The sequence below is a fragment of the Ochlerotatus camptorhynchus genome, unplaced genomic scaffold (genome assembly GCF_037179485.1).
Source record: "Ochlerotatus camptorhynchus isolate MF236.1 unplaced genomic scaffold, CSIRO-AGI_Acam_v1.1 ptg000022l, whole genome shotgun sequence".
NCBI classification, from domain to species: domain Eukaryota; kingdom Metazoa; phylum Arthropoda; class Insecta; order Diptera; family Culicidae; genus Ochlerotatus; species Ochlerotatus camptorhynchus.
Genome location: NW_027040514.1, coordinates 592223 through 605390, shown reverse-complemented (window position 1 = coordinate 605390; position 13168 = coordinate 592223). Strand labels below are relative to the sequence as shown.

Sequence of the window (13168 nt, the reverse complement as noted above, 5' to 3'; positions counted from 1 at the left end):
GTTGCCTGCTTTGGAGTTAAAGGTTATTGCGTGCCCCTAGGTTAAACCTCCTGCGAGGGCAATTCAAAAGATATTCACCCCTATTCTGTATTTCGTTTCGAACGAAATTCTCATACAAAAAATTTTTTTTTTGTATGAGAATTTCGTTTGAAACGAAATACAGAATAGGGGTGACTAATAACAAACTAATCTAGAACTGGGCTCAAACATATCACATTTTCTAAGACTGATCATGATTAATATAGTATGAATAATGAGAATTTTATGAAGAAAAGACGATCCCAAAAGAAAGTTCCCTAGCAATAAAACTATTACTCTGTGCTAATCTGAGTTATTTCAAAATGGGAATCCACAAACAACATACTCAGAAACTATACCCGATCTCAACACACTGTACCGAAATCAGAACTCGGTATAATTTTGGCATTTCTATTTAATTGTATTAAGCTACTTTATATCGAGCTCTTTTCAATAAGTGCAACATGTGAATAATGCAAAACAAGTTTAAACTTGTTCTAGAGCCAAATTGGTTTTGAAGGAAGGTCAAACTACAACCGAACAGCTCAGCCGCTCTGAACCCTTCAAGTATGAACATTATGCCTTCCCAATATGGTACATTCTCTCACTATAAACCTGTCATTTCTAGCCTATCTGAACTATTTAATAAATGGAAACCATAACATGGGTTACGCTCCCCCTAAGCGGACCCTCCTATCTCTTTCTTATCTGAAATACCAAATGCCAATGGTTTGAATGTATCAATATATAAATTGGAAATGACGTTCAATCAAATAAACCCATACCCCACTCACTTGGCCAGCCTCCAGAATCGTCCAGTGGGCAGTGCGCTCTCCAAGTTCGCTTTCTTTAATATTCGCCTCAAATTTGATATTTTACCCATTTGAGTGTTGATTAATCACAATGAAACATTGTGACAGAGCACGGACTTGAGGCTACTAGTGTATTACATAATCTAGGTCCTATTTAGGATTATATCTGAAAAATCCAAATCTGGCCAACGCCCACCGGTTAATTGGAGTATGTATATGTAAAATATAGGTAAAATTAGTACCTGATTGTTTATGATGCCTGACTTTACCGTGATGTTGTTGTTGGCGCTCTTGATGACGCCGCCCTCTATAGGTCTGACGATGAGTCCGCTGAAAATCCTAGCATGGCGTTTATTTCCTCATCAGGGCATCCCTCGATTTTCGTTGGGTAAACGTCATCGCTGCTGCTATCGTCTGATACTGTTTCATTGGTCGCTTCGTACACAGATTCAACCATTGTAGTGGCGTTGTAGGGGGCGTTTTGAAATCGTTTTCTGTTATTTGCTAGCTCTTTCCAGAAATTCAAGGAATGGCCCGATCTCTTGATATCCTGTTTCACATTAGTTTTCCAGGTGTAATACGGCGATCAACTTTTTTCTTCCCTGTGATTTATGATCATTGTCGTCTTCAAAACTTCATCGTCTTGATCTAAAGAAAAGCAAATCGCCACTCGATCAAGCCAAATTCAAAGGTAGTACCTGTGTTAAAAAAGTTCTGCGAGGTACACTTATGGTGAACCAGCTGCTCAGGGATTGTACAAAAGAAAAGGGTTGGGTAGTGTCGCCGCCAAAAGCTACTTTCTTCTCCGGTTAGGGAGAGTCTTTCGCTTACTACCCGCATAAACGCGAACCATAAATTGACCTTACCTTACCACGAATGGTTTTGTAACATCGATCAACTTTATGTGGAATATATCGCGAATTGGTTGCCTGTAATTTACTGATTACCAATTCACGATATATTCCACGTAAAGTTGAGCGATAATACAAAACCATTAATGGACCTTACTGACTACCATAACCATTACCATTAATGTTCTCAAATCATAAGTAAAAACGTTCTTATATAGTTATCTTTCTGAAAATGTATGGAGAAAACAAGAATTTGGAATGGTAATGGTTCTTAACAACCCATTATTTGTAAGGTCCAGTTCCAAAAAACCATAATACATAAGGTTGAAACTTTATCATTAAACGTTCATGTAAAGTTCCATAACCATTTGAGTTAAAGTTTAGCAGGGATTATAAACAATTTTTAACCATTTTAGGTAAGGTCAATTTATGGTTCGCGTTTATGCGGGTAGGCCAGACACTGTTTCTCGATTCTAGGAGCTACTTTTTTCTCCGGTTAAGGAGAGAAGTTTTCACTTCTAGGCCGAAAGTTCTTTCGGATTCAAAAAGAGAAGAATCTGTAACCTACGAAACTTAATTTTATTCAACAAAATTGTACAAAGTGATCTTACGCCTACGTGTTGCATTAGCAACTTATAATTATGTAAAACCTTTACATGATTTGTCCAGGGTTTAACGTATCCCTTTCAATACCGAACTGACCGAACTTTAACCTAATTTGCCTATTCTAATTAGCTAGGATTCCGATCGCCCTTGAAAGGGTAAATTTGTGTTGTTTAGACCTTATATACTATGCCCTCTCAGATCTGGGATTTCTCAGATATCTTGTAAGTTTATTTATTTTTGTAACTCAGATCTGATATGGCTCTACAAATAAGAATGTGACATTTGTAACGTTTAAACATTATAATTATATCCTTCGTTAAGGATAAACAGAGAGGGAAAGCTAAACTTAACCTAGATGCGCAAGCATGCCATCCGTGGGGGTATTTATCCCACTTGAACGTACACACAAAAAATAATCGTTTATGAAATTAAAAAAACCATTAGTAGAATTGAAAGTTTGCATTGGTTCTTTTTGGTAGAAAGTCATTAGCATTCAAAACAAAAGTCTGTCAACTCTCAATTCAAAAGTTGCTCTATATCTAATTTTAAAAGTTTAAACTTTCAAAACGAATTGTAGTACTGTCAAATGAAAAACGTTGCAGTGTTAAAATTAAAAGTGGATTATTCTAATTTCAAAACAAACTTTTACCAGGAAAGTGGGGTGTAGTTAAAATAACATGGGCTATTTTTAATCGGAATTAAAATATATTCATTTTTAGAGCAAGCGTTTCTTAATTTGAATTTTAAAAAACGTTAAAAAAAGCATTATTATACAGGAAAAAATATTTATTTACAATTATGTTAGAAAACGTCGTCTAGAAAGTACTCGTGCTGATAGAACACTTGGTAGAAATTGAGACAGGTGATGGTCATCACGAAGAATACCCGGAACACATTATCAGGTTCCGAACACTGCCAGGGATCACTACGAGTAACCGGTTTTCTGCAAATACAAAATAATTTTTTAAGTTCAACGTTAAGTGTGTTCAGTTTCGTTATCAACTAATTTTAACTCACGCAGCGGGTACAGCTGTCGTCGTTGGCAATCTACGACATCATAATAAACCATGCCTCCGTTCAAGCTACTTTCATCGGATCTACCCCACCGTATGGCCGATCCCTTTCTTCGTTTGTCGTACAACCTGGTCGAGCCTGTCCCCGTGAAGTCGTGATATCCATCTCTACGAATCCGAAGGCAAAGATCAGATTGAATGAAATCTCGATGATTCCAACGAGCAACCATACCCTAATAAAAAATAACCATAAACGAACGACAACCCAAATAATAGAACCATTCCACAAATGGTTTGGATGATACCCGGAACACGTCGTTAAGCAAAATAACCATAACAATTTTATTAGGGTATTCTGAAATCTAAAATAATATTCAGTTTACTACTAACACCAACCACGAAACTATCCTCATCAGCCACTTATCACTTTGAAGACAGTTCAATGATGATATTAAACACGCACATATTTAATAGACAATCGAAGCAAATTACAGAATTACACTACGGCCGCTGTTTTTCATTTCTCCTGATCACATTAGCAATATAGGGTAAAATTTATTTCGTTTTCGCAGCTGACTTCAAAATTCCACAAGCAGAAAAGGCGGTAATTGTAGGTTACCCGGGTTGCCAGTAAAACGCAGTAAACACATAGTCGAAGAGGTATTTTTGATAGTTAAACACGTTTAATTGTGAAAAAATGAACTTTTAAAATTACAAGTTTATCGTGAAATAAATACTTTTATGCCAACAATTTAACTTTTATGTTGAATGTTTAAGTAGTTAGTTCATAGAATTGAAGGGAACTTTTAAATTGAAAATGGACTATTTTTTTAGGTACAATTTTTGTTCTTTGTGTGTAGAAACATTCCTAAGTAAATACTGCAGTTAGATCAACCGGTGATTACTCGTGTTTATTTCAGTTACCATGGGACGTAATTTGTGATTAGCCCCGAGATGCAATTATGTGGTTATCTTATGGTTTTGGTTTTAAATTAATTGCCTCGCGGAAACAAACACAGTTCAGACATTTTATGAGTAGGCCCCAGGGTGGCCAGATCTACCGATTTATCGGTAGTCCTACCGATTTTCGGGGTGCCTACCGATTCACAGACAAAACGTTCAAAACTACCGATTTTTCACTTTTCTTACCGAGAATCACATATTTTTAGATTAGAATTTGAAAAATTGATACACGTTTAAAGCATAAGAACTGAAGGACAGTGTATTGTTCTGGAGCAGAGTCATCAACCCCCCCCCCCCCACTCACAAAAGTTTCAAGTATCGGGAAAGCCTTCTTAAGGCTGTGAACCATTTACCGAGTTAAATTTAACTCGTGGTTAAAAGTGACATTTTGAAAGTTATTTCAGTGCTAACATTTGAAAACGGCGCAAAAGCCATTTGTAAACAAATGGTTTGTGGGCCCTTTACTCGCTACCCGAAGAACGCCCACGCAAACCAACAGCATCGTCAGGAAGGGGAAAATTTCCCCTACCCGATGTTGCTGTTGTGTCGCGTGGGTGTACTTCAAGTAGTGAGTAAAGGGCCCACAAACCATTTGTTTACAAATGGCTTTTGTGCCGTTTTCAAATGTTAGCACTGATTTTCTATGTTCGAAAATCCCTGTGCTGTCGATCGATCGGTTTTCGAGAAGAACTTAGCCAAGGTTGTCAAAATTTAACTTCTTGTGTGTCAGAAGTAACCACGCTCTGATAACAGGGTTAATCGATTACTTTCTATCTGTCATATTTTAACCAAAAGTTAAAATAATCCACCAAATGGTTCAGAGCCTAAGTCGACCTACCGATAACTACCGATAAAAGCTTTGAGAAGCTACCGATAATGAAAAAAATAATCTGGCCACTCTGGTGAGCCCCTTTTTCCACGAAATGTGTGAAATTTTACACACGCTTATTCTGGTCAACTCAAAATTGAGTCGAATGTACTCATCTCAGCGGCAAGTAGGGCTACTCAAAATTGAGTAGCCTTATGTAGACTCACTCTTGAGTAAACGACGTTCTCACGTGGACTGATTCAAATCCACTCAGCGATATTTTCAGTTGCGGGGGGGTTTTTGTTTTGATTTTATTTAAGGAAATGAAAATTGTCTGCTCCGGATTCATTCTTCTTCTTTCCTTTCCCTAATAAAAAATAACCATAAACGAACGATAACCCGAATCATTGAACTATTCCACAAATGGTTTGGATGATACCCAGAACACGTCGTTAAGCAAATTAACCATACAATTTTTATTAGGGTTATTTAACGTCGGTCTCTGTTCCGCAATCTAGTGCCAATCACCGACGGACATCGATTGCCATCCATTGACGGAAATCGAATGTGCAGGAAGGCAGCTTCCACACCTGCGTAGGATATCGCACCCATTCAACATACATGGGCCGGGACCAACGGCTATACTTCCCTTCCGAAGGAAGACGTGACCAGAGATTTTTATGCCTCAGAAAAATCCCACCGACCTCGATTGGGATTGAACCCACACACTTAGATTTTTTCGCCGAGATGGGCACCACCGAGCAGCTCGGCATTTTATTTTACTGGATCTCAGTGAAAAACTTGCCGAGATTCAGCTAACAAACGAGAAATTTGCCGAGATCTCAGCTAACAAACATATTTTTTGCTGAATTTCCAGCAAAATAAAATGCCGAGCTGCTCGGTGGTGCCCATCTCGGCAAAAAAATCTAAGTGTGCAGACCCATTGGGGTGTTGAAGCAGTCACGCTTACCACTACACCACCGGCGTCGGCGGATTCATTCTACCGGAGCAGAAAATGGATCAACACCATTGCCCTAAGCAATTTCTACTTACCTGAAGGAATTTCCACCCCCTTTTTGATTGAAACATTCACCCGTTTTCTAGGACGTTTCCTCCAACATGGTTGACATTTTTTCTAAGTCCAGGATTTTGCTGACTGAGTGGCTTTTACTCAGTTTATCATTTCTCGTTTACTCAGTTGTTGACAACTCGATACATCGGACGAAAGTGAGTACGATCGACTCACCCGGTGAGTAAACTAAAGTTAGCGTGCACATTTATGTGTTTACGCTGATGACCGTGAGATTATTAACTGCACCTGAGTCCCTCTCTGATGAAACGGTGAATCGACAAACGCGGAGTCGACAAAATCGACCAAGTGCCAACACACGCACACACTCGCGAAATCACCCAGAATCGGCAAACGTCAAATAGTATCAAAATAAAACGAAGCTTTCCTGCTTTCGGTAAGTTCCCATATTTCGCGATTGGATTTTTCGCGTCATTTCGAATAAATTTATCTCATTTTTCCCATAGGGACCTAAATCCAACAATTCCTAATTACCTGAGATAGACTAGAAGCGAAAAACATAGCGTTCGGGAACACCTAATCGAGAAAGTTCTTCTCACTAACTGTAAACAACTGAGGAAGGAGGCCGATCAAACGCCATAAACAACATGGATCAGATGCAGCTGAGTCCGGGGTTCTCGATTCCGAGTATCGGAACCCCGCTGCACCAACCGGAGGAAGATCAGCAGATTCTGCCCCATGCCTACCAGCAGCAGCAACAATCGATGCCTCACATGACTCCGATGGGTGGCCTTAGCGCGTACGGGTTACCTTCCGGAATGGGAACACCCGGAAAGAACATGCACACCTATGCACCCAGTTTCGCAGCACCCCAAAGCATGATTCAACCGCAAACACCGGTAAGACTTCTGTTAAGGTGGGATTTCTCGTCAAGAAAATTTAATTTGTTTTAAATCCCAACAGCAAAGCCTCATGTCCCCAATGGTACCTATGACGGAGAGCAAAGCGTCAGCAACACCCATTCATAATAGCGGGAGCAGCGTACGGGACCCGGACAACATCGGAAGTGTAAACATCCACCAGACGATGGGTCCCGCCACGCCGATGACACCAATGACCCCAAGCGAACCCGCCATCCTGCCCCAGCTGCAGAACATTGTGTCAACGGTGAATCTTAGCTGTAGGCTAGATCTTAAGAAAATCGCCCTGCACGCCCGTAATGCCGAGTACAACCCAAAACGTTTCGCCGCGGTTATCATGCGAATTCGAGAACCGCGAACCACGGCGCTGATTTTCTCTAGCGGGAAGATGGTCTGTACTGGAGCGAAGAGCGAGGAGGACTCCCGACTGGCGGCTCGAAAGTATGCGCGAATTATCCAAAAACTGGGATTTACAGTGAGTTTTTTTTTGTATTTACTAGATGATTTTTAAACAATTTTGTTTTTCGATAGGCTAAATTCCTCGACTTTAAAGTTCAAAACATGGTCGGCAGTTGTGATGTACGGTTTCCGATTCGATTGGAAGGTCTGGTCCTAACGCACGGTAAGTTCAGCTCCTACGAGCCGGAATTGTTCCCTGGGTTGATCTACCGTATGGTGAAGCCGAGAATTGTGCTGCTCATATTCGTGTCCGGAAAGGTGGTACTTACCGGTGCCAAAGTGCGGCAGGAAATCTACGACGCGTTCGACAACATCTATCCGATTCTGAAGAGCTTCAAGAAGCAGTAGTTGGGGCTCAGCAATTCCATTCCCAAGAGCCTAAGCTTTTTTGTTTTAACCATTTGATGTTTGGGTATCGTATAATAGTGTTTCTTTTTCGGTTTACAATCGTCTGGAAGTGAATTCAAAGCAAGAATAATTAATAGGAACTGTAAAAGTTGTTGGGTCGCTGCTTTTGGTGGCGAATTTTTCTGAATAAATCATTGAACAATTTATCAAATCAAATCGGAAAACAACTGCTACATACAGCTTTGCGCTAGGATATTTCGCAGCTAGGAGCTGATAGTCTTAGATTTTTAGCATTAGGCAGGTTTCCCAATAACAGGAATTCGGCTCTTACCGTTTGTTATTCGATAACAAATTGACTAATACATTATCACAATTCGATTTGCGTGTTCTTGCTTGGATGACATATCTATACATACTCGGGAAGGGGGGAGAAGGTCGAATCACGTAAGCTACCACCAAAGTCTGAAAACAGTGTATTGTCGAAATATTCATCGTATATCTAGGTAGGGTCAGGTGGGGCAAGAGTGCCACCTTAACAATTGTACGTTATGCCAAATAGTGGATATTTATAGGATTTTCAACACCGTTTTCCAACTTCATATTATTGCCTTCATACATTAGCAATGTAATGCAAATTATATCTCGTCAAAAGTTGTTTACGATTTTTTTCAAAATGTCATCTCAAATCTTTTTTTGAAACTGCAATGGGCCAAGAGTGCCAACCCCTATGGGGCAAAAGGGCCATGCGTCTTAAATTGAATGAAATCGATGCTTGTTTATAAACATAGCCTTTTAATTATTAATCTTGCTAGCAACAGCTGTTATTGTTTAACCAATTTAACTATAAGAATTTTACAATATTATTCAATAAATAACAAATGAACCAATGAATGAATGAAAAGGTTTACCAATGAAATCAAATGAAGACTATTGTTGTTGATATTTTGTGTAGCTGGTTTTGTCAAAACAAGCTTACCGAAGACATAAATGGGCAATGAAACAATTTCTTTTACATTTTTGTATAATTTTATTCATAAATATTGGGGTGGCACTATTGCCCCGTGTGACGTTCATTTTAAAGAAAATTATGTTTGACTAATTATAGGGAATATTTATATAACCTTTATTATTGGTGTTTAAATTATTCATTATTAGTGATGCCTCAATGCAGGAATTGTAGAAAACAATATTTGGACTTAATAATTTGAATATTAGGATTTTTTGCAATTTTTTAATACTTCATTTTGGACAGAACTTTCTATGATGCTGCATAGGAACACCATGTTTATTTTCAAAATTATAGGGGGTGGCACTCTTGCCCCATAAGGCACTCTTGCCCCACCCGACCCTACCTAGGTAGGATCAGGTGGGGCAAGTGTGCCACCCTCAATAAGTTTGAAAATAAACATATTTCCAATGCTAGCTCACTCATGAAACGCCTATACAAAATTATAGAAAATTCTGTGCAAAATGAAGTCTTACGAAAATTGCAAAAAATCATTTTATGCTTATAAAGAGAGAGAGAAAGATTAGTAATTTCTATTTAATTCCACTACCTTATTTGCTTATCCTTGACAGATACGCGTATTTCGTCTACAATGTGCAGACTTCTTCAGTGTCTTGTACTAATAGCCGACTATTAGTACAAGGCACTGAAGAAGTCTGCACATTGTAGACGAAATACGCGTATCTGTCAAGGATAAGCAAATAAGGTAGTGGAATTAAATAGAAATTACTAATCTTTCTCTCTCTCTTTATACAGGTATTCCACTAAGACGCCCACATTCATCAGGAATCATTTTATGTGTCGAAAATTGAAATTATTTATTATAATTAGACATCTTAAAATAAGGATTTTCGCATTAAAACAAAAAAACCTATAATGCCTGCCAGTGTTAGGAAAATCATTCTCAAATTTCATTCATTGAGCTTCCCTGCGAGAATAAACTCGCGTGCGAATGCGGCAAACAAAATTCACGCTTGAGATTCTCATGCATATTCACGCACTCACACTCACAACGCCGAAAAATCATTCCAGCTCTAAACTCATGAAAACCACACATACGTCAATTGATATCATGCCTATGCATGTTGTGTTAGTTTTCCAACCCCTGATGCACAAACAATAGTAATAACAATGAATATCGCCAAAATATAAAGCAATGAATTTTTGAACCTGAAAACTCATCGGTGATTTTTGCGACGTTGAATTCTGCAAGGCAAAACTCATAGGCGCATAATTTATAAAACTCATGCTTGAGATTTGAGATTTTGAGTTTTTCCGAACACTGATGCCTGCCTACATTTGGGCCTTACTATTAATGATTAATTGAAACAGTAATAACAAAGAATAGGTAGATTTTTTCATCACCTTCTCAAAAATGAACCTCACACGTGGCTAGTGTGCCACCCCTACATTTAAGAATAACGTTCAAGAGCAAATTTTCATTACGTCGAAAGTAACAAGGGTAAACAAAGTCGAGCTATCAGGCGATGCTTCTGCTATTACACTATAAATACTGTCCGAATATAGGATCACATCCCATTTTTAAATTTATTTACCAGTCAACTTGCTTTTTGACGTAATCACCTTCCTATCAAAATATTTTTCGATGTTACTTAAGTCACCCGATTTCTATGGAGTTGCCGTTTGTCTGAAGTAACAGCGCAGAGAAACCCGTGAAAAGTGTACGTTCGTCGTTTCGCTTTTTCATTATTTAAGTGAATAAATCGAACTGTTTGTTGATAAGATGTTTTCGGTGCTCCTAAAATGATGAATGGGCTGCACGTAAGGAGACGTGATTGATAATTCTCCCGAATATCCCGGTAAATACACGTTGACTTAAGTAACATTAGGGGGCCACCAAACGACATATAATAATTTTTGACTCAAAAACCAGCTAGCGATCTGCTTTGTATGATTAAAACCCTGCTTAATATGTTAAAGATTGCTATCACTATAAGATTATATGTGTTTAATTGCAAATAGGAATATCTTTTCGGTTATCAAAACAAAACTTTATTTTTCTCGGATCGGTGCGAATGTTACTTTCGACATAATGAAAATTTGCTCTCGAATGATTGAAAACAAGACCAACATGTGAAAAGGGCATACACTCAAAAAAATCTACACGTTAATGCTACGTGAAAACATATATGGATTTTTTCCATCGCACTTTTCACGTAACACTTACGTGACTTGCATGTAGTGAATAACGCTTCCATTCTCAATTTTTACATGGGAGTTTCACTTACAAGCTACGTGAATTTTTGGTATTAACAACGACATATTCCAGTAGATTTTAAATGGAATTAAGGTATAAATTACCTTGGTATTGTATGAAGAATATATTATTTTCGGATGAATTGTACTTACTTCTGTATATGATTTCATTGATTTATGTAAAGTAAATACTTCAATACTTGCGTTAATTTGTTCATTGTTATTTATTGAATTCATTAAGGTGATACTCTAAGGAAGCCTTAGCGTGAAACTTCAAAGGCACAAATGTCAGTTTCCACAAAACATACCAATTTGAAATTGCCACTCTCTGTTTGTAGTAGCACAGTAAACATTTACTGGTGTTGCAATAGCGATGAACCTTTTCCACTGTCACTGTGGCAAAGCCGTGGGCAAAGCAGAGTATAGACGAGTGCACGGATGGATTTGAGTTCACTCACTCGACAAAAAGTGACACAACAGCGGGGCCCTGTTTACTAAAAATGAACACATATATATTCATTTCTAGTAAACAGGGCCCCGCTGTTGTGTCACTTTTTGTCGAGTGAGTGAACTCAAATCCATCCGTGCACTCGTCTATAAGAAGAAAAATGAACCTTTTCTTCACCTTGATTAACATTATTTTGTGATTCTGCATCCTGCCTATTTCTGGCCGCTTCGGAAGATGGAACAGTTCCATGAACATGAACAGCAAGTCGCAGGCGTTGGCCCGGATTATTTTTCATTTTCAGCATTTGTTTTGCAACAGCAGTTTAGTTACATTTCGTGTTTATTGGAGGAAATTAACTCAAAGAGTACTCGAAGAGTACAGCGTACTTCCAAATTATTTTTGAGGCCAGGTTTGTTGGTTGGACTTCACCTTCTTTGGACTGCTTACTCTTCGCGTTATTCTTGACTTCTAGTTGTTTCCATTCGGGCTTGGTAGGCGGTGGTCTTTTCGAGACTTTCTCTTTGGCAGCGTTCGATCACCGAGTGTTGCGAACCAGAGGGAGATTCGAATTTTGGAGAATCCGATTTGATAGTGATAATCTTTGGCGTCCCAACACCACTTGATGAACTATAGCCTACGGCTAAAAATCACGGTAATAAAGCAAAAAAAAATCGGCGTCCGAAACCCGACGGAACTTTAAGGGAGATCTTTCGAACGCAGAATGATCACTGCGAAGGCGGTGAAACGCTGGTGCTGGGGCAGGTGATGCTTGTGGACTTTCAGCTTAATTGTTTTGGTTGTGGAATTGCTTTGGGGACAGATGATCCCTCCCCATGGACATGGAGGTTGACGGTACTGAAGCAAAGGGTTATGTTTAATTTCTTTATATTTGCAACGATGATGATGTTGTGAGTTGAGTTTTGAGTTTTGAATTCGTTAGATGTTGTAATGGAGGTTTGTGTTGTTGGATGCGGGAGGAGATTGGAGGGCGGGTGTTTGACGCATAGAGCCTGTCAATTTCGCTTTCAGAGTGTCGCAGTCAGCGGTTTTATGATTCATGAGCGCTCGCGATTCGTAGAATCGTTGATTGTGACTGCCAGTGGATTTGGCGGGTTTTGTGTGTCGGACGCTTGCTTTTTGGCCTTTTCTTGTGTCTAACATGTGCAGAGTATCATTATAGCGTCTAATGGTTTTGAGATTCCTGGTTGCGTGAAATATACTTGTGAGAATATCTTTTTTGAGATTTTAGTAGTCACGTTTTGTTTGTAGTTTATATGTTATTTCTTTCATGTAATTATCGTAAATAATAGTTATTCAATAATAGATAATTCATCCATATATTCAATAATAAATTTACGAATGACTATAATTTGGATACCTAACAATTGGACAGAATCACTAGCAAGAATAGGTTGTGTTCACCTTCGAAAATATCGATTCGTTTTTTCAGGGTTGTAGTTTTGGTTTTCATCAGTGGCCCGGCTCTGATTGTGAACGATTTAGGTAGTATTTTTAGCACAACTTTGCTACTACGAATCCACAAAAGACATTAAATTGGAGGCGGATTCTGGTACGGAATTACAGGCTGCTATTCTGAGCAACTTATCTTCATAAAATTAAAAATTACATTTAGGTATTAATTAGCAAATATGAATAGTAGTTAACTTTA

At 38.6% G+C, this 13168-nt stretch overlaps 1 protein-coding gene across 1 annotated transcript; it reads left to right on the top strand.

Moving 5' to 3' along the window:
* Window positions 1–6514: 6514 nt before the first annotated feature.
* Window positions 6515–8206, top strand: Tbp (TATA binding protein). Its single transcript, XM_065225622.1, has 4 exons — window positions 6515–6537; window positions 6608–7000; window positions 7065–7496; window positions 7553–8206. The coding sequence occupies exons 2-4, from the start codon at window positions 6749–6751 to the stop codon at window positions 7826–7828; spliced, it is 960 nt and encodes a 319-aa protein (XP_065081694.1). The 5' UTR covers window positions 6515–6537; window positions 6608–6748; the 3' UTR covers window positions 7829–8206.
* Window positions 8207–13168: the final 4962 nt, after the last annotated feature.

Bases quoted from the DNA above. Each gene is read 5' to 3' on its own strand.
- Tbp (XM_065225622.1), top strand. From the start codon at position 6,749: ATGGATCAGATGCAGCTGAGTCCGGGGTTCTCGATTCCGAGTATCGGA. The intron at 7,001-7,064 runs GTAAGACTTCTG...AAATCCCAACAG, and splicing joins TGATTCAACCGCAAACACCG to CAAAGCCTCATGTCCCCAAT. The intron at 7,497-7,552 runs GTGAGTTTTTTT...GTTTTTCGATAG, and splicing joins TCCAAAAACTGGGATTTACA to GCTAAATTCCTCGACTTTAA.